Source organism: Macrobrachium nipponense, chromosome 46 (assembly GCF_015104395.2).
Source record: "Macrobrachium nipponense isolate FS-2020 chromosome 46, ASM1510439v2, whole genome shotgun sequence".
Taxonomy (NCBI): Eukaryota; Metazoa; Arthropoda; class Malacostraca; order Decapoda; family Palaemonidae; genus Macrobrachium; species Macrobrachium nipponense.
This window is the reverse complement of record NC_061106.1, coordinates 41,944,984-41,967,416: the sequence shown is the minus strand read 5'-3', so window position 1 is coordinate 41,967,416 and position 22,433 is coordinate 41,944,984. Positions and strand designations below refer to the sequence as shown.

Genomic DNA, 22,433 nt, shown 5'->3' with positions numbered 1-22,433 from the left:
ATCAGCTACCTTGCAGTAATAAGTGGTACGAGCACCAACCTGAGGAGTGATAGAAAACGATCAGGCAAAGATCCTCTGGGACTATGGTATCAGAACGGATAGGGTGATACGTGCAAATAGACCTGACGTGACGTTGATTGACAAAGTCAAGAAGAAAGTATCACTCATGGATGTCGCAATACCATGGGACACCAGAGTTGAAGAGAAAAAGAGGGAAAAAATGGATAAGTATCAAGATCTGAAAATAGAAATAAGAAGAATATGGGATATGCCAGTGGAAATCGTACCCATAATCATAGGAGCACTAGGCACGATCCCAAGATCCCTGAAAAGGAATCTAGAAAAACTAGAGGCTGAAGTAGCTCCAGGACTCATGCAGAAGAGTGTGATCCTAGAAACGGCGCACATAGTAAGAAAAGTGATGGACTCCTAAGGAGGCAGAATGCAACCCGGAACCCCACACTATAAATACCACCCAGTCGAATTGGAGGACTGTGATAGAGCAAAAGAATATATAATAATAATAATAATAATAATAATAATAATAATAAAATAATAATAATAATAATAATAATATGGGATATAGTAGGGAAAAACTCTCTATCGCGAGAGTATATATAATGTTCTAAAGGGTCCACAATAATACAAAGTGTTAAGAGTCCGTGTATAATTGTTAAGACTTTACAGAAAGCTTTCGAACCCTTCCCTGGGTTCATCTTCAGTCCTTGTACTGAAGATGAACACAGGGAAGGGTTCGAAAGCTTTCTGTAAAGTCCTAAAAATTATACACGGACTCTTAACACTTTGTATTATTGTGGACCCTTTAGAACAATTTGGGATATGATAGTGGAAATTGTACCCATAATCATAGGAACACTAGGCACGATCCCAAGATCCCTGAAAAGGAATCTGGAAAAACTAGAGGCTGAAGTAGCTCCAGGACTCATGCAGAAGAGTGTGATCCTAGAAACGGCGCACATAGTAAGAAGAGTGATGGACTCCTAAGGAGGCAGGATGCAACCCGGAACCCCACACTATAAATACCACCCAGTCGAATTTGAGGACTGTGATATACCAAAAAAAAAATAAATAAATAAATAAAAATATAATAATGAGAGTTTTGCACGTTGTTTGAATCTGCTTTGGGAAGGAATAATAATAATGATAATAAGGAATTAAAAAATAAAAATTATCTCACAAATAAGAGATAAGCTTTGATATCAAACTCATTTATATAACACCCGCAGGCCAAGTGCAGAGTTCTGAAAATAAAGCAACAGATAATGATATGAACAAGTAGTCTTAAACATGAATAGTTTTAGAATGAACTTGGAGCAGAACTGGACGCAATAAGTTAAGTATATCTTAGTTTTACCAGACCACTGAGCTGATTAACAGCTCTCCTATAAAGGGCTGGCCCGAAGGATTGGATATTTTTACGTGGCTAGGAGCCAATTGGTCACCTAGCAACGGGACCTACAGCTTATTGTGGCATCCGAACCACATTATATCGAGAAATTAATTTCTATCATCAGAATTAAATTCCTCTAATTCCGCGTTGGGGCAAGCTGGGGATCGAACTTCGGCCCACCCGATTGGTAGCCGAACACGATAACCACTCGAAAACTTACTGGATGCAATAGTGAGAGTCCATCATTATATTGTAAAAGTGATTCGTAGAACTTTTCTTTTTTTCTTTTACCAAAATGGTTTGGTTTTTTGTATGTGTTTCTACGTTGCATGAAACCACCAGTGGTTATTCAGCAACGGGACCAACGGCTTTACGTGACTTCCGAACCACGTGGAGAGAGTGAACTTCTTCTATCACCAGAAATACTACACATCTCTCGCTCCTCAATGGAAAGCCCGAAGAATCGAACTCGCGGCCACCGAGGTGGCAGGCCAAGACCATACCGATCACGCCACAAAGAAAATTATTTCCTTTAACTAAGCGTTGAAGTTTTGGCTTGGAAATCATTGTCAGTAACCTACCATGTTAGATAATAGTGCAAGTTTAAAAAATAAATAAATAAATAAAAAATAAAAAAACTTGAAGACGCGAGAGATGCTATGAATATGAAGGAGAGGACGGAGAGAATCGTTATATAACGAGCATATTTGAGGGAAGGGTCACCTTGCCTTTAACTCTGGTCTGTTGCAGCCGCCAGCGAAAGTATTCCTTACGAGGAGCATTTTCCTAGAGTCGGCTTTTTACGTCATCAGACCTGCAGGCGGTTCTTTTTTTTTTTTTTTTTTTTTCTTACTTGGTTCACTTCGCGGAGTCTGTAACGATGTTACAAACTTTCCGGAAATCAATGCTCATCGAGAGACTACGACAATTAATAGTAGTTTTTTTTACTTTTTTATTTTTAAATTAGCCCTCTTCGTTGGCCAGCGTTCCACCTTATGAAGTGTCTGTTTCACCTTCCTTATTTGTTCTTTTTGTTTCATCTTCAATCACATTCTTCCATATGATTGTTTGTTTGTATGGTGTTTTTACGTTGCTTTGTGTTTGTTTGTATGTATGGCATTTTTACGTTGCATGGAACCAGTGGTTATTCTGCAACGGGACCAACGGCTTTACGTGACTTCCAAACCACGTCGAGAGTGAACTTCTATCACCAGAAATACACATCTCTCACACCTCAACAGAATGCCCGAGAATCGAACTCGCGGCCACCGAGGTGGCAGGCCAACACTATACCGACCACGCCACTATGGCACTTCTTCCTTATATGAGATTCCCCTTTGCGAAGGTATCGACGGCTCCTACCTTGATACAGAAGCTATTCGTTTTAACAGTGATAACGGAAGATATGAGATTACATCACGTTTCCCGGTAACGTAACCCCCGCGGGTATCTGGCCTACACCGGGCAGCAAGGTCAAAAAGGTCACGCGTTAAACTTCGCAATCAAAGTAACTCTCACGCAATACCACCTCTCGCACGTATTTATCCGTTTAATCACAAAATGATCCGGTTATCCAATTCGTTTGCGCAGTTTTAAAAAAGTTGCCGTTTAAAACGAACGAATATATTAATCAGGCGTCATTGCCGAAGCATTCGTCGCTCGACAGAATCGCAGGACAAATGTGTGTAACACCTGATTATGGGAACCAAGGTGCCCGTCTCGCTCAGGCGGCCATGAGGCTGGTCAGGTCAGGTGTTCCTGGTAGTCGAACACGGGCTCCTGATGAGGCAACATTCCTTCCTCGTCCTCTCCCCCTTCGTATATGCCGGACGTTGAGAGTTACGCTGGGAAACGACTTCGTTGGCAGGTAAATTTTGGAAGTTATCAGTGAATGGATTCTACGACGCTCATTGGAGCTCGGCGTGTGTCATGTAAGACCTGTTGTTGTTGTGACTTTTGGAATATTTCTTCAACATCGTCTCTAATGTTCATTTGGTAGCTGCGTACTGAGTGGTCAATGTCATAGGTATGGCATGAGAAGGGATTGTATAAGTCAACTGTCTTGTTTACATCCAAACGTACCGTGAGTTTTAGAAAATGATAGTACGAACAGAAGTCGTTTGCTGACAAGTAATTGATCTTGGAAACTAAAAATCTACATCCGTTAATTACTATACAATAAGCTGAAAGCTTAGAGCAAAGCGGTGTATAAATTTAGTCAGGAAATAAGATGTAGAAAAGAGAACAAAATTAGTGCCAGGGACGGGGCCAAGGTGAAAGCAGGCTGGCGTCTTCGCCGTTAACCTTGGGGAGGGGAAATTGATGACCGAGCGGGTTAAATGTTTGCAAAGATGGGCTTCGTAAAAGAAAATATTAGTTTTTTTTTTCTTTTTTTCAAGGATTACTCAGTTGTTTCGTCAACTGCGTCACAGCTTCCTCGTTAGCCTTCTCCCTCACTACCCTCCCCCTCACCCCTAATCTCTCTCTCTCATTACCCGTTTCTCTTTACTTATCACTTTCCCTTTACGGTACCCGTTGGTAAACAAAGTGTACTTTCTGTCTGCCGTCACAGCTAACTCAACCTGAAATTGCCAATATATTTTGAGGTCATGAGTTCAAACCAGTGTTCATTCTGAAGTATGAAATTTGATATATATCTTTGTTTATCTGGCAAGTGGATGATGCTAGCTATGTGTTAGACTATTTCGTAGGGAGGTAGATTCCACATTAGGTATCCTCACCCTCTTCTTTTTGGCATCCGTACATGGCACATCCGTCTTTTTGTTTGTATGGTGTTTTTACGTTGCATGGAACCTAGAGGTTATTCAGCAACGGGACACATCCTTCTTACTCAAGGAATCTGCCCTTTTCCTGATCTATAACTAAGCGGCACATACGATTATAGTAGTTTGTTCCCTGAATGTACTGAACAAGTTACACCAATTATCCGATCCTCATTAAAAAACAATGGAAATAGAGGGGGACGTATTGCCTATCAACAGATCGAAAAGATTTATTGTAGTATAGTTATATGCAACGTCAGCGAGCAAACTGTACTGTGCATGATTTTCTTTTCACCTGATTATGCAAAGATGATCTTATTCGCTTCATTTGATGAGTTGCTGTCTGGTTTTGTTTGTTTTTTGTTTGTATGGTGTTTTTACGTTGCATGGAACCACCAGTGGTTATTCAGCAACGGGACCAACGGTTTTACGTGACTTCCGAACCACGTCGAGAGGGAACTTCTATCACCAGAAATACACATCTCTCACTCCTCAATGGAATGGCCGAGAATCGAACCCGCGACCACCGAGGTGGGACGCAACCACCATAGCAACCACGCCACTGAGGTGCTTGCTGACTGGTTATAACCTCCACTTTATTGGACATATTTTTTCAGCCGTAGTTATAATTGGTACTCGTGGTGTGATTCTTGATGCATTAGTAACTAACCAAAAGGTTCGGGCTGCAAAAGGAAGCTGCTGCTGTACGTCTGAGTTTGATCAAGCACTATCCTTCTGTTAAGCAATTTAACCTATACAGAAATGTCCTTCATTTGAACCTACTCCGCCATTTTGTTTTTATTCGCTGAATGTATAAAACCCGGTTCACCTTGACAGCTTTAGATATAAAGCGTAACTCAATGTCGATTACTTAAGTCGGGCCACATATAACCTTAGTGGTAATGAGGGTTAATCAAATGCAAATAGTAGAAATAAGTCGGGCCTAATTAAGTTCAGTGGTAATGAGGGTTTATCAAATGCAAATAGTACAAAGAAGAATAAGTAAGGATGTTCAGTTCAGCATATGTCCAATCGGTTGTTGCTGTTTTCTAAAACTTGTTATCAACAGCCAAAATGTACATTAAATATATATATCTATCAATATATATATATATATATATATATATATATATATATATATATATATATATATATACATTTATATATATAATGATTCTCACGGTTCGGCCACAACGTAATGCAATGCAGGATGTACAACAATGAACGAGCCGTCTCCAATAGCAGGATTCCATTACACAACAAATAATGGAGCAGTGAGTAATGATGATTGCACTCGGATGAGATCGGCATATTTTTATTATATCGTGATAAAGCCCAATTTACATTGTGGGATCTCGCGACTCATTCAACCGAACCTGTCATTTTACACAGCCAAGGTTGGGTCCTACCCAGGAAGCCCATTTTTCAATACCTACCACAAAATCATTAGAAGGAAACTGAATGAACAGTAAAACCTGCCCCTAGAGATAAGTGAGCACACGATGTTTCCTCTTAGGATGGACTAACAAGTCTTTGAGACATCCTAATCCTTGTAACTCCTTGTAACATTGCTACTCTCTCTCTCTCTCGCTCTGCATTCGCATTCCTACGAAGATCCTCTGATTATTCCCCGATAGGCACAACCACAAACATACGGGGTGTCCATGAAGTCCCAGTACCATTACAAGTATTTATTGCTTGTAACAGTACTGCGACTTTAAGGACACCCCGTACATACGTGTATTCAAAGATGGACCATTGCTCTTTAGTTCGGTGGATTCCAAACACCCAAATAAATCCAGTGCAAAAATTACTGAACGAATCAGCTTGCAAGATGGGCTCCGTTCGTAGAAAACGGGAATCAAATTGTTCGTGGGTAACTATCATGAGACGCTATAACCTGAATCATGATGTCCATGCTCACGGTCACCATTCTCACTTTTCCTTTGCTGGCACACCCATCCCGTACATCCACAAGCCGAACTCTTGCCATTCATTACGTATATTTCCTTCAGTGTGGAGAGAAGCCCCGCTGTGAGATTTCAATCCTTTTCGTTTGTGGTAAGCAGTGGAAGTTCAAAATTGTTTTTATGGTTTTTACGTTGCATGGAACCCGTGGTTATTCACCAACGGGAAGTTCAAAATTGTTCGTTCGTTTCCGGCTTGACTGATACTATGTGAAATAGGTTCAATCTGCCGAGACTACTTTCATTATTTGATTAATAACAAGCATAATACACATGCAAACTTTACGTAGATGCGATTCGTACCTAAATGGAAAAAAATGAACGCATGATACTACCCGTGACTTTCAAGCCCAAACAGTCCCACATTTCGGTTCACGGCTCTACAGGAGTAATGCCAGTGTTGTTATCGGGAGTCTGATTGGCATCTTGCACACCTGCTACCAACTTCATCTCCCTGGATTGGGGAGTGGAAGAGTTTGGAAACATATTTGCCAGTTGGGTTCGTGTTATATCGCGTATAGGTTACCTGTTTGCCGAGCCGTTAGTCGTGAGGAATTCCCGTTTTCTGTTTTGTACACAAGGTAACTGGAAGACGGAATACTTGGATAGTAGCCGTTTTACTTCATAATCTGTCACGTAGGTGTTAGATTTGGCTATTGTCACTTCATCTGTATATTACTCGATTACTCATTCATTCTTTTATTCATCTTTTACGCTGATGTTTTTACAGAGTAACAATTCTTTTTAAATGGAATGATATTTACTATCGCCTACAAGACTTTTCAGTATAAATTTACTTCATACGTTAGGATTCTCTCTCTCTCTCTCTTGTCATGAACTTTAGCACTGAAGTAATGACTCACCCCCTCCCCTCCCCGCGCCTCTCTCTCTCTCTCTCGGCATGATCTTTATCTCTGAAATAATTGTCTTGAGGAAATAATGTATTATCACATCCTCCCTTACACAAAGACTTACCTTAGCTGGTGACTCGTTATTTCTCAACTGCCTTTGTCTTTGCTATTTCAGATTTCCTTTGAAGAAATCCCCTTTTATTCTTTAATATCTTTGCATTGCAACACAATAGGTTATTGCTGTTGTCGTCATGGGAGTTGTGGGCATGTACGGATATACGAAAAGGAAGGTTGCGAGTTGCTGTAAGCTAGGACAGCTCAAGGTCTCGGGAAATAGTCTCGTTCACACGTGTACGTTTTGGGGTATAAGAGATGCATGAACTAGGCGTTTTTCCGCTTCCTTTGGGAGCGATGTGATCCGGCCTGGAAGAGCCAGTTTCTCTCTCTCTCTTTCTCGTTGATACTATCCACACTGACAATCAAGTTATTTCCACTAGATCAAACATTTCAAGATGGAACATATTTTACCTTCGAAGCCAGAGGGATGTTATTGTCTTCACGTGACTTGATATAAAATCCTTTTAGGCTATGGGAAGGCAAGGACATATTGGTCAATCCGCTAATTCAATATGTGCTCCAGATATTTTAAAACGCGAAAATACTAGATTATTAATTGCAAATCTTCAGATATATTGGACAAGGACATATTGGTGAATCCGCTAATTCAATATGTGCTCCAGATCTCTTAAAACGCGAACATACCAGATTATTAATGGTAAATCTTGAGATTTATTGAGAATTTTAGAATAACCCCTTTCAATCCATTTTCCGTACTTCGGGAATTTAAACTCCAGCTATTTTCTCTTTCGTTTTTGATAACAGAATTTACCAGCATACACGATCGAAAGATTCAGTTCATGGCAAGTTGTTTGTTTGTATGGTGTTTTTACTTTGCATGGAACCAGTGGTTATTCAGCAACGGGTCCAACGGCTTTACGCGACTTCCGAACCACCTCGAGAGTGAACTTTTTTCTTCACTGCTATATTGACATTCATTTCATCTTGTGTTACTGCGAAGAGAGGTATACTACATTCCGTGTATATCGTAATTTGACCAGTGAGCAATAGTAATCTTTCTATAATGGGCGTTATGTCCGTCCGTCCGCCTGTCATTCAAACACGGCCAAACGGCTGGTCCGATGGGCATGAAACTTGGCAGGGTTATAGTGGGGACAAATAAGATGGTTTAGAATGGGGTTACATCCTACCTCCCCCGCTCCCCCCACAACCACCAATGGGCTTTATGTCTCAGGGACGGGTGGAAAATTGCTATCTATGTAATTGTATAGTTCAGCTGTTTCAAGACAGTACCTGCCCCAGGCGTCAGGCTTGGAATGCAGGATGACATGACTCCTACTCTATTTACCCATCCCCCACCGCCTCCCCCGTCTCTCTTTTTGACAAGCTCTGTGACATTATAAACAAAAGGTATCACAGGCTCATGATAAACGCTATTCCACACTGGTGCTTGTACCAGATCGCAATGGATTGTTACAAATTTCAGTTTTCTCTCTCTCTCTCTCTCCAGTGATTACGGTGCACCCCTCTTTGTTTATCAGGATTTGAATACAAAATACTGCTTTAATAATGACGTCTAACCGAAATGTTAGAAACATTTTTCATTGGCTACCCAAGGGAGAGGAGGGGCTTGCCAACCTTTGAGCCGGATACGTGTTGGTTTCCGTCATCATCATCTTACGGCTTGTTTGGCAAATAAGGATCAGCAATTTGCAATGATGCAACCTCACGTAATCATCCCCTGGAGTCGTGTCTCCGCGAATTCCCGTTCGTATAGCTGCTCGAGTAGTAATTGACTTTGATTGAAGCGTAACACCTAACTGATTTTCTTGCAAAAAACCGCAATCAGTAAGTTGTTGATTCAACGTGATTCCCAGGTGAAACGAGTTTATTAGGTTTACACTGACACTACACTATGTATTGCGTCCTTCTTAATCAATTAGTTTTAGCGACCTGGGGAGTGCTTCCTTAGCTAAAAATCTGCTCGTCAGTATGAGATAATAATCGACCAAGAACCTGTGTCTGGAAGCGGGGTCCAGGAAGATCTGTACCTGGAACGACTTTCTACGCCCAAGGACCAGCTGGCGTCCAGGCGTTGCAATTTCTGTTGGGTGGGCCAGTTGGTGATACGTCCTCCCAGTGTTCGTGCGATAATTTATTGCATATACTTCGGTGGGTTTTCCAGTGTCGGTGTTTAATAGAGAAAATCGTTGTCATGATGTGCAGCTACTTTTGACACTAAGTAAAAGCAATGTACATTGTCATTGTTATACAGTTTGTTTTTGTTTGTTTTTTTACGTTGCATGGAACAAGTGGTTATTCAGCAACGGGACCAAGGGCTTGACGTGACTTCGGAAACACGTCGAGAGTGAACTTCTCTCACCAGAAATACACATCCCTAACCCCCTCAGTGGAATGCCCGAGAATCGAACTTACGGCCACCGAGGTGGCAGGCCAAGACCATACCAATCACGCCACATACTGAGAGGAGGAATCATAAGACTGCGAATAAATGGGACCTCCCAACACTGATCATGACTTGCAGTTCAGCAAGATAGAGGTCGCGTGCATAATTTTCTCTCTCTCTATAGATTTCGTGTTGCCATAGATGCAGACAAAGATTGGAAGGAATGGAGGTCATCACCAGTCATTCACCTACACTTAAATTGCCTCTAGTTGTATTTTTTATTGATGTATTTTTTGCGTGGCTTCTCTCATTTGACAACCTATCATTATTAGTACTATCAAACTTATTATCTATCTACCTACCTGTCTGTGTGTCTGTCTATCGATCTTCATTGATCAATTATATATATATATATATATATATATATATATATATATACATACATATACATATATATACTATATACACACACACACACACACACATATATATATATATATATATATATATATATATATATATATGACTGGTAAAAATGTTCTGTTACAACAGAATTCCATCTAATAAAAGGAACCCATAAAAACGCCAAAATATAGAGAAAGACAGAGCAGTCTCTGAAATATAGTATTTTCTTTCTATATTTGGCCGTTTTTATGGGCTCCTTTTAATATATATATATATATATATATATATATATATATATATATATATCCTCTAATCGAGAAAAACGTAGAACAGAACACAGAAGAAAGGAAAGAAATGAGTGTTATCCACAACGCAAAAAACTGAACTTTGTTCAACCCAAACCCTCTGGGGTGAGATAAAAAAAAAATGAGCTAAAGCGTCATACATTATGTAAATGACTGTTACGTGCTCTGATATCCGATGTCTTTCATTACGCTGGATTCAGTAATGGTAAACCTGACTCGGATGTTTATGTTCAGGAGATTTGAAGATTTGACATTTTTTGTGATCATTCCTATTTCAAGTGTTTTATGCTTTTCAATCAATGCCGTTAAGAAAATTCATGTTTTCCCATTACAGATAGAGAGGAGGGGGGGGGGGGGGAGGGGGGGGGGGGGGCAGGGCTGGTAGGAACGGGGATGGGGGTGTTTGTTTGTTTGTATGTGTTTTTTACGTTGCTGGAACAGTGGATATTCAGAACGGGCGGGGCAAACGGCTTGACGTGACTTCCGAACCACGTCGAGAGTGAACTTCTACCACCAGAAATACACTCTCTGACCCATCAATGGAATGCAAAGAATCGAACTCGCGGCCACCGAGGTTGGCAGGCAAAGACCATACCAACCACGCCACTAAGGCGCTGTGGGGGTGAAGCTAACAAGAAACACATTGACGAATGACGCGAGTTTACAGAATTATAAATACCGAAGTGAAATGCGATCTGTCAGACCCTTCCTGGGAGAACAATTATCTTTTTACTAAATGTGTCCGGACTGAAGATTCGTTATTCAGAGTCTGAATGAGATACGGCCAATGACACGAGCAAACTTGTGTTTGAGTGAAATTGTACGCTTAAGAAGTTCATTCATAACGTTTTGGCAGTCCGTTTATTAAATCAATATTTGTAATTATCAGGCGAAGAATTCATAAGAAAAAAAATGTACTCGTAGTTCTGTGATTACAGCAATATCGCGCAAGCGCAACGACAAATAACGCAAGCACACCGAGGAGGCATTCAAGTGCTTTAGCTTTACTTCACAAGCGAGCGTAAATGATAGATATTTCTCGTTAGGTGCGTAGGATTCTGCCTGACAGACCGTTTACTACGCCGGGTGGGTTAGACCAAGACTTACGTAATCCCCGTTTTCTTTCCTGGTATCGCGGGGAATTCCCCGAAACACGGGAGGAAAGATCAGGTGCGCAGTTGCTCACTGAGGTCCTTATTCCTCAGGGGTACCTATAATAGATGTCCTGCTCATTTCGTTTATTCGTATGTTTATTTTTTCCCCTACGGATACGGCGGATTCCCTTTCGTAATGGCGAGACGCCCATGGCACCTTTTAGTTGGTGGTCGCAGTACCTTTTTAATTATAATACCTTTCTTGGAATGGAAAGTGTCTTGAGTCGAATTGAATACAAACTTTAGGCCAAAGGCCAAGCACTGGGACCTACGAGGTCACTCAGCGCTGAATTGGAAATTGACAGTGAAAAGGTTTGAAAGGTGTAACAGGAGGAAAACCTCAAAGTAGTTGCGCCATGAATCAAGAGTTAGGAGAGGGTGGAAAGTAAGCTGAAGAAAGAGTATATGAAAGGAGGTACAGTAAAAGGAACGAAAGGGGTTGCAGCTAGGCGCTTAAGGAAGGCATGCTGCAAAGAACCTTAAGCAATGCCTACAGTGCACCACGGAATTGCCCTCAACTGAATTTGAGAGGATGGGTCTACGCAAAGTCTACTTTGGGTCTACGGTTCTCCTCTGACATGGATAACTATACTATTACTGTAGCCTGGAGCGGTTAAGCCTCTGGCATATTCTTGCGTGTGTACAACTCAAGACGAGGAGGAATTATATACCATTTCCTTCGTCATGGATGCGTAGCTGCTTTTCCTCTTCTCTTGTTATTATTAAGTATGTAACTCGATTTTCACATATTTTCGAGGCATTGTGAACCCGAAGGCGTTGGCGTTCAGACGCAGATAAGGGAACCTTAAATACCATTTCACATACTTCCGAGCGATTGATTCTACTTTAATTTAGCCTGTACAACAACAGGGCAAGGTTCTTTTGATGGATTTCTTGGTGGTCTTTACAAGACCTTGAATTGAGAAAGAGAGCGAAACAGCTTCACAAGAGTTAAAAGTCACTCTAATGCGAGGGTTCTTTGATACTAGCAAACATATCTAAACAGAAATTATATGAGAAAATTCGTAAGGTAACTAAGTCTACGGGCATAACCAGCCTCGTTTCACGGACAGATCCAGCTCCGTTTCAGGGAATCCCTTCTCACCCCCACCCACTTCGGAGAGGTAGGATAAAACCCCATTATAAACCATCTTAGGTGGTCCCCACCATAACCCAGCCAAGTTTCATGGCCATCGGACCAGCCGTTTGGCCGTGATTGAATGACAGACGGACGGATAGACATTACTCCCATTATAGTAAGATATGAAAAATATATCGAGTTCTATTGGAGCAAAAGTTCAAGAAGAGCCGATATAGAGCAACGAGATGTCATTGAAATATTTATATACAAAGCATTGATTTAAAGATGGTTGGCGAAAAGTTCATATCCAAGTTACGAAGTAAAGTATTTAACTTCTACAATTCTCCCTTTATATCTTACTAATAATTCACTTAGAATTTTATGTTTATTTATTAATTTGTTAATTCTATTATTCCTTTTTCGATAGCTGATCTCCTATGTCCGTATTTTCCAATAGCTTCTGTTACTCCTTGCCAATGAACGCCATTATTCTTTGCAAACTTGAATTTCAAGGTTAACCCTTTTAGCGGGCTTGTTCCATACAAATAGGGTTCATAATAATAATAATAATACTTTTTTTTTACCTATTAATTCATTTATTTGGTCACAGAGCACAAGTCATGGGTCGTAACGCAGATCCAACTGATAAAGACGGGAGAGGAAAGGCGAAGAAGGGGGAGGAGGAGGAGAACTCCGCCATCTTGGAAGTGGTCGAAATCTGCAAGAACGGGACCCCTGATCAATTCAAATTGGACGAAAACGGCTGCGTGGTAGGAATCACGAGCTTCGAGGATTTGCTGGAGATGATGAATCCTTTCGGGCGATGGAACATCATCACGTTATTGGCGAGTTGCCTCGGTAAGTGGTGTTTCGGGCACTTGTTATATAGTTATTTGCTTGGGTCAGTGCATTTTCGAATAACCGTTAGCGTGTCGTGGTATTGGAAACTTCAAAAAGTTATAGCAAAGATGCAACAAACCACATCTTCATAACAATTCTCCTTGTATTTTAATAATTTATTTGCATGATTATCTATTTATTAATTCTCTCTTCTAAAAACCAGGGTTGATTATGCAACACACGAGATTATACACACAAAAAATAATAATAAAAAGAAACATGGATAACAAACAAGTCCTTTTGAGATACTACAGATAAAACCGAGCTGCAACGATGCGAAAAATTCGAAATAGATACCGACAAACGTTACTATACGAACAATCAGGAAAAGGGATGGGGGCGGGAGTGAGGGGGGGGGGGGTTGTGTGTGTGTGGGGGGGGGGGTATGCACGGGAGTCTTCTAACTTTACACTTGGATTCAGAACTTGGCTGAAGATCTCATCTATGCCGCGTGTAAATGTATATATATTATATGTATATATATTAATATGTATATATAATATATATATATATATATATATATATATATATATATATATATATATATAATTACGTCCTAAGAATAAAGTGGGCTAGGCCTAGTATGGTGAACTGGGCGGACATGGTAATGAAACACAGTAGCGCTGTAAAATTCCGGCGGGAAAACATTGGAGAACTCTTAATAGAAAAATTATGTATATCATCAACTCACTCACTCCTATATGAGAGAGAAAGAGAGAGAGAGAGAAGATACAACGGTCTCATGATTTCGGTCTCCAGTGGTACTAAAAGGAGCACCTCTTCTCAAATTTGGTAGTTTATTAGACAACAAAACCCAGAAAACTGTATAACCAACGCCGGGTCCTGACTTCGAGTAGCTATCTATTAATTATTTTGTGAACACTTAGGAGGTAAGAGCGAGTTATAATAAGGCTAGTTTATGGTAAGATCAACTTCGGCCTAGTACTAATACATACAAGAATGCATTCGCATTTTATCCGTACTGAACACAGCAAAGCTTATCATCTCTGATATTGTATTTATTATTAATATAAATAAAGGAATATCGAATATCTTTTTTTAGAGGCGTATTTAGAGAAGTGTTATCCTACTGTGTTCCTATTTTACCCTCAAAACGGTCAACAATAATGAAGGCTAGTGAGTAATAAAGAAAAACTACGTCTAACTGAAAGTCCTACACATTTCTCGACTAGTACTACTATCTTATAAAGAGCTAAGGTGTGTTGCTTGATGCAAAATGTTATAGGAAACTTAATGGATCTCCCCCCCCTTAATAGTTTAACAAAATTCGGTGTCTAGACCTATTGGACGATGCATACAACCAATGGAGTCAGTTATTTCGATCTCTTCAATCGTTTTTTATTCTCTCTCTCTCTCTCTCTCTCTCTCTCTCTCTCACTTGCATTCGTCTGTTATCTATCTTGTCTCTATCAGCAAGGATTCGACTAGGACAAACAAATTAAAAAAAAAAAAAAAACGAAAAAATTATACTTACAGCTGCTGTTTCATCTGACTCCTTGAATATCATCAAACTGGAAGTCGATTCGAAGCCCATGGCGCTGAGAGAGAGAGAGAGAGAGAGAGAGAGAGAGAGAGAGAGAGAGAGAAGGCGTTTCTTGGTCCGTTAAAAACAGCTCTTCGTCAAAACACTAGAAAAGGTCGACATTAAACCAGACTTCTGTGAAATGCCAGTTATTTTACTGTTACAGCTTCTATCTGAAATTTGGCTCAATTCTGAATTCCTCCTCGTACCGGTAACCTCCCTTCTACCTTGGAAGCAGAAGAGATACTGATTTAAATTGGGCATAGCGCATGCGCAAATCGTCACTCAGACGACCTACTTTTTTTTTGGCGCTAAATTGTGTAAGAAGCCTTCAAAATGACCCTTACACAATTCAGTTCTTGGCGTAATGCTGAATTTGGCCAAATACCTGATCGTCTATAGGGCCGGGGTGATCTGTGGGAAAGAATTATACAAGGGTTTAATCCAGTTTGGGTTCAGTGGTACTAGCGTGTGAAATTACGTATATATATCACATTTTCTTCACTTTTAAGTGGTCATTTCTTATATTTTTAATGTTAGTCCTGAGGCCGAGTGATGATTTCTTTCAATTTTTAACATTTTTTTATTTCTTTTATTTTTCAGCATGTGAAAGGTAACCATTATTACCATACATAAATACACGCACTACGCACACACATGTACTATATATACATGTCTACTCATATATATATAGGCTAAAAATCTTTTTTCAGGAGTCATCGTCCTTCCGTTCCAAGCGATTACTTACCAGTTCCTGGGTGATACTCCCGAGTATTGGTGTCAGGTCGATGCTCTGAACGAGGCGAACTGGACTCAGCAACAGATCATTGACCTCGCCATCCCTTTCAATAGGTAAAGCCGCCTATAAGGACTTCAAAGGCCACAGGATACATTATGCATACCATGCAATATCTAATATACGATAGTACTATCTGCAATATCTAATACCAAAGTACTATTTGCAATATCTAATACCGTAGTACGGTATGCAATATCTAATACCGTAGTACTGTATGCAATATCTAATACCACAGCACTATTTGCAACATCTAATACCATAGTACTATATGCTTTATCTAATACCATAGTACTGTTTGAATTTCTAATACCATAGTACCATTTGCAATATCTACCATAGTGCTATCTACAATAATACCATAGTACTATTTGCAATATCTAATACCATAGTACTATCACCGGCAATGAAACGTATTTTTCCCTTCATTAGCACAGACGCGGACGAGAAGGGTTGTAAGTTCTACAACTACGATTACGCGAAAGCCGTGGAAATGGGATACGAGTCTGCGATCGAAAATCGAGACGCGATCTCTGTCGGCGATCATTCGCCCATCTACTGCTCGTCTCGCCATTTCAATGTCAGCCATTATAGTGCGACCCTAGTTGCTGAGGTATGATGGCTGGTTCCGTTGTCCATAGGCTTAGGCTTACTGAAAATCTAATGAAAATTAAAGTAATATCCTCACATAATATACAGTTTGCATTTGATTGGTATTCAAACTATATAGGTCTAATGGAAAAAATCATATTTTTAGGCTATTTGTTTCGCAAGGAATCCAGTGTCGTAAATTACATTTTTTCTTTGAACATTTGGTGTCATAACTACAATCAGGAGAGGTCACCTACCTCAAAATTTTTCCATTACTAAAGGTTTTTCAAATACTAAATGTTGCTCTTTTCCTTGTATGAATATAGACTCATTTGTTTTGCTCTTTTCCTTGTATGAATATAGACTCATTTGCTTTTCCTCTTTTCCTTGTCTGAACATAGACTCCTTTTTTTGACAGAACCATTAAGGATTACCGTTTCTCTTTTATCAGTGGGATTTGGTGTGCGACAGAAGAGCGATCTACTCGACGACCCAGTCGGCTTCGCAGCTTGGCGTTCTGATAGGTGTCTTATCCTTCGGATACTTCATGGACCTGTAAGCAAAATGATAAATGAATCAATATATGAGATATGTGGGTTAGGAAAAGCCAAAAAGTAAATGAGAAAAGAACAGAAGAGCAAATAACTGCGTTGTCAGTATATATTCATTTTGCAATAAACGACTATCACAATTTGTCGAGATAAAACCGAAGATTTTACTTCAGTAAGACAGTGCTCTTTCAGGATTTTATTTAAAATTGCACTTTTAAAAAACTACTTGTATTAAAATTACATGCGTCCCGGTATACTAACCCTATTTTTGGTTTAATTTCAGGCATGGCCGTAGGCCTATAATCCTTCTAAACGTAGGGCTTAGCCTAGTGGCCGGAATGGCGGCTGCAGCCACTCCGATACTTCCTCTGTACATCATCTTCAAAATTCTCGTCTCCTGCTTCAATTACGGTTATTTCACCGGGTGCTTCATTTTCAGTAAGCAATCCTCAAGTCCTTCACATATTATTATTATCTGAGGGGAAAAATATTAAAGCTTTGAAAATTGGACTGCAATTAATAGTTGAAACCTGGTGTATAGGTCCATGCTAGTGCCAAGGTTCCTTGAACTCAAAAAGGCCGAACTAGTAATATGCTCTTGGGGTGATAAATGTCAATGCGTGAATGATTAATCTTTGATTTACTATTTCCCAGTGATGGAGATGTGTTCACCCAGCCAACGATCCTCAATAGGCAGCGTTGGAGGTATTCCATGGTCGGTGGGTTATATGATAGTGCCAGGCATAGCCTACCTGATTAGACCATGGAGATGGCTGCAGGTCGCATATACATTTCCTACCATTTTCTTCTTCTCTTATTACTGGTAAGTGAGAAAAAGCGATGTACACGCACAATTGTTTTTTTTTTTTTTTTTTTTTTTTTAATACGTCCGAGATAAGGTTAACAGGAATGAAAACACTGAGTTTAGAATCATTTAATGTTCTGTGACTACAAGAGGTCACACATTATAGGCTCAGAACGTAATACTATAACGTTTTAAAGTTGGGATATTTTCATCCTTGTGGATCAGTACGTGAAAGTTAAGAGATTATTTGGTGGATGCGTTATTAATGGTGAGTAATCGATAATGAAACATTTCTAGGCTGATACCAGAGTCCCCTCGCTGGCTGATATCCCAAGGGCGTTGCGAAGAGGCAGCTGAAATCCTTACCAAAGCTGCCCGAGTTAATGGCCGCTGTTTTCCTCCAACAAATGCACTCGTTCAGTCGATGAAGAGGATGATTGGACAGGTAAGTACGACCTCAAAATGCAATTTTATTTGCGTTGACAGTATTCCATTTAATAATTTAGGGGTTGCGAGAAGTTACGAACTAGCAAAAGCTTGTCACAGTTCTTGAGAGAGTGCGATATTCGTCATTTGTTACGATGTGCCAGAGACCTGAAAACGATCGAAGGAGCCAACTAGAAAAACACGGAGAGAGAGAGAGAGAGAGAGAGAGAGAGAGAGAGAGAGAGAGAGAGTATGGAAATGACATTAATGAGATTCTTTTGATAAGTGGTAGTAACACTGACTCTTAATCGCATTTATTGTTATGAAATGAAAGCATGAGAGAGCTGATCGGTCTAAAGTTTAGTTAGGCGCAACGTATTATTATTACTGTTGCTATTGTATTCATTACAGTTGTTATTGTCAAAGATTTTTTTCATTATTATTATTATTATTATTATTATTATTATTATTATTATTATTATTATTATTATTATTACCTTCAGAAAGAAGAAAAACCCAAGGAAAATCTCTCTCAGCGCATCGTCTCCAGTTTGAAGCATTTCTTCATCCTGGTACTTAAACCCGAGCTCAGGAAGAACATCATCATCAGTTACTTCTGCTGGTTCGCCGTCTCCATGGTGTACTATGGCATTTCCCTCAATTCCGGGAACCTCAGGTAAGACTGTGATAAGCTTGAATTGATGTGTAAGTTACGGCTTATAATGAGAGCAGCTTACTGAATTCAATATCCTTTGAGATATTTTTTTTATATCGTGAGTGGAAAATGAACGACTTAATCATAGGTCAAAGTTGGAAGGGGCGAACTGAAAGGGGAGTAGCGCTGCCAGTGCACCTCACGTGGTGTACTGTAGGCATTGATTAAGGTTCTTCACTGTTAAAACATTTTTTTTTTATTTCAGTTACCCTTTCAGTACAGAATGGCCTCATAGGTCTAGTGCTTGGCCTTTGGCCTAAATTTTTTATTACGTCCCAAAACAATATACCAAGATTGACACTGAATAAAAACAGCTTTGATTCCATCCTCACCAAAATCATTATCATTACCCTTTCGTATATTTTAAAAGAATTATACTTTGAAGAACTCTAATCAAGTACAACTGATACTATAGGCTTCCTCAGTGACAACTAGACGCAACGATTTTAGTCTAGAAATCTTTTTCATTCCAGCACTGATCCCTACATGTACGTGTTCCTGGGAGGCCTGGCCGAGATCCCATCTTACTTCGTCACCTGGGCGATGATTTCTCACCTGGGAAGGAGATTGTCGCTGACTACGTACTACGTCGTCTGCGGAATCACCATCTGTATCATAGCCATCCTCTTGGCAACGCAGGACGAAGGTATGTTTTCCATTGTCGTTGATTCAGATGTAAACATAAGATGTCAGTGAATTACTTATCTAATGCCCATGCACATATATATTCAATCGTTTAACTGCATATTTTTCAGTGTTCTTATTTTATTTGCTTTCTTTGCGCTGAAAATAACGCAAAATACATTTTTAAGAACTGTATACGAACAAGTTCTTAATATTCTCCATCTGTCAGTCACATGCTTTGTTGATAAATAGGTATTGGTTTGATTGCCGCAATAACATAAACTAAACAAAAGACTGTCAAGATGACTAAGATAATAACCCCCGAGAAATATTACTCTTCGATAAAGATCCTAATTCAAACTGCATTTTGAAGAACTGGACAAGAAGAATTCCTTGATTTTTTTCACCGGACAGTCACACACTTCGCTGACGAACAGATTGTTAAAAGCGTCAGTCGGTGTTTCGGCTTCTGATTTCGTAACAATATTTCCAGTGTCCTTCGGTCTACTCATCTTCCTCTCCCTGGTGGGGAAGATCGCGATCGTGTCGGCGTTCCATGTCGTCTACATCTACACCGCTGAGCTCTTCCCGACGAGGTATCGATCTCTGGCTGTCGGGGAATCCAGCATGATGGCTCGAGTCGGGAGCATCACTTCGCCTTACATCAACGATATATTGGTGAGTGGTTTTCGTGTTCTCCTAGTCCAAGATATCCTTTGTTTTTGTTTTTTAAATGGTTGTGACATTTCCTTTAGGAAAACGTACGTTAAGATGGCTTGTGTTTTGCTCTACATTTCCTTCAGGATACTAGACTGAAAAGGGGAGTTTTCCGTAGCAAAACGTAGTACGAGTTTGGTTTATAAGCATTAATATTTATCTATCTATCTAAATACACGTACATGTATATATGTACATATATAAATGATTGGTAAAAATGTTCCGTTACAGCAGAATTCCATGTAATAAAAGGAGCCCATAAAAAACGCCAAAATATAGAAAGTAAGTAGTACTATATATTTCAGAGATTACCTACCTGTAGGGAGAGAGAGGGACAGCAGTCTCTGAAATATGGTACTAATACTTTTGGCGTTTTGATGGGCTCCTTTTATTATTGCGTTTTGATGCATTGTCAACTAATTATTATTATTGTTATTCATCGCCTGAATAATAATAATAATAATAATAATAATAATAATAATAATAATAATGAACTGCTTCTCAGGGCGCCGGGATTACCTGGGGTCCTTCGGCGCTCTTCGCCGTCATGTCCGCCGCAGCGGCGTCCTTGTCCCTCCTCCTGCCGGAGACGAGGGACTGCATCACGGAGAGCACGGGCGCGACGAAGGGGAACACAGAGGAAGGAGACGACGTCAAGATCGAGATGAAGAATGCTGCCAAAGACAACCAGGCTTTCAGCGTCGACTGATGATATTAAAGAGATTTTAGTCGGTTTTGTATTTATTCGAATATATATATGTATTTTATACAGGGTGTCCATAAAGTCCCAGTACCATTGCAAGTATTTAGTGCTTGTAATGGTACTGGGACTTTATGGACACCCTGTATATTATGTACGTGGTGAAAGTTTCAGAAAAAAAAAAAGAGACATCAGAAAAAGAAAAGTCATGTTCTCATAAGAATGCTATAGTAATATAGCATTCTTATTCTGGGGATTTGTATCCCTGTAAATAAATAAATATTAGCCTTCTGAACATATCCCACGAAGGAATTATAAGTAACTGAAGTAGGCAGCTGGATTCACTAAGTAAAAGAGGCCGTATAGGCCTATACTCGTACATTTTTACGAAATATTATTGTCTAAAATGTTATCTTTTTAGGAGCCATATTTTTAAATGTTTAATCTGTTAATTTTTTTTATATATTTTTATAAACTACGGAAGATGGAGGTTGTTGCTCAATAAAAACGTTATATAACTATTGTTGCCTTTTAATGTCATGGCAGAACTCCGCCCACAAATATATATTAACTCTCAAAATCTTTTACTTCTCCGATACATTCCAGCATTTATATGACGGCTGACTGGAAGCCATGATGAAGCTGATGTCAACGACGTTCAACGTCTACCAAACTTCCATGACAGTTAGTTCGTCATGTGTGCAAATTCATGAGGAACTGAATGCCATACGCAGTGAGTCATCTCGTCCGTTGTGACGCCAGGTATAACTTACAATCAATCATCAGTCATTTTTTTTTTGTCTCATGTGCTTTATTGCCTTTCTCGTCCTTGCCATGACCTGTCATTTTTTTTTTATTAAGCAGGCCTTTTGCCGGCACGGGATCTTGCTCAGTGACCAGCAATGTGACTTCTACTACTTCACCTTCTTTGTAGGTTTTGTTGTTGTTGTTGTTGTTATTGTTGTTGTTCTTGGTTGGGGGGGAGGGGGGGGGCTAGGAAAGCCCTATGGAAAAGCCTAAAAAGCTCTGAAAAAGGTGTTTTGCTTTGAGTTAAAGATACAGGAATTTTAGAATAGGATATTTATAATTTATTTATCAGAATGAAAATGTAAAAAAAAAAAAAAAAAAAAAATGCACATATTAAACTGCACAGAAAATTAATTGTTATAAAATATAGCGTATTTATTTTAATTTCCGTTGTTGAAACGACGCGCTAATTGACCGTAGATTTTAGCACGCACCCGAGTAAGCCGGAGGTCGCATCACGCCTTGTTTATCATTACGTCGCGTTTCTCACCCTCAGTTTAGCAACTCTTTCTCTCTCTCTCTCTCTCTCTCTCTCTCTCTCTCTCTCTCTAAAAGGCATACGAAATGATAGCAAGAATACGTACAATACTTGGCTATTTAACAACACGTTCCTCCATCTTGTAATTATTGCGCTGTACTCACAGTTAAATTATACCTCTGTCTATCCGTCTGTCTACCCACCTATCCATCTGTCAGTCTGCTAGATGTTTTTTCGCTTTTCCAGCGAAGCACTGACATTAACGCCGCACATTACTTGGTTGGGAAGAAGCCGATCATTTTAAAATTAGGTACTGGTTCCTAAAGCTGATTTGGTAT

At 39.7% G+C, this 22,433-nt stretch overlaps 1 protein-coding gene across 1 annotated transcript; it reads left to right on the top strand.

The window, feature by feature from the left end:
• The first annotated feature begins 3,090 nt into the window (after positions 1-3,090).
• LOC135214707 (organic cation transporter protein-like) lies at positions 3,091-21,332 on the top strand. The gene is made up of 12 exons (XM_064249038.1): positions 3,091-3,278; positions 13,053-13,300; positions 15,599-15,737; positions 16,114-16,294; positions 16,724-16,827; positions 17,107-17,261; positions 17,478-17,646; positions 17,926-18,073; positions 18,558-18,730; positions 19,243-19,415; positions 19,887-20,071; positions 20,616-21,332. The coding sequence occupies exons 1-12, from the start codon at positions 3,091-3,093 to the stop codon at positions 20,817-20,819; spliced, it is 2,067 nt and encodes a 688-aa protein (XP_064105108.1). The 3' UTR covers positions 20,820-21,332.
• The last annotated feature ends 1,101 nt before the right edge of the window (positions 21,333-22,433 follow it).

Coding starts and splice junctions, on each gene's coding strand:
- LOC135214707 (XM_064249038.1), top strand. CDS start 3,091: ATGTGTGTAACACCTGATTATGGGAACCAAGGTGCCCGTCTCGCTCAG. Junction 3,279..13,052: donor GGAAACGACTTCGTTGGCAG/GTAAATTTTGGA, acceptor ATTTGGTCACAG/AGCACAAGTCATGGGTCGTA. Junction 19,416..19,886: donor CTTGGCAACGCAGGACGAAG/GTATGTTTTCCA, acceptor CAATATTTCCAG/TGTCCTTCGGTCTACTCATC.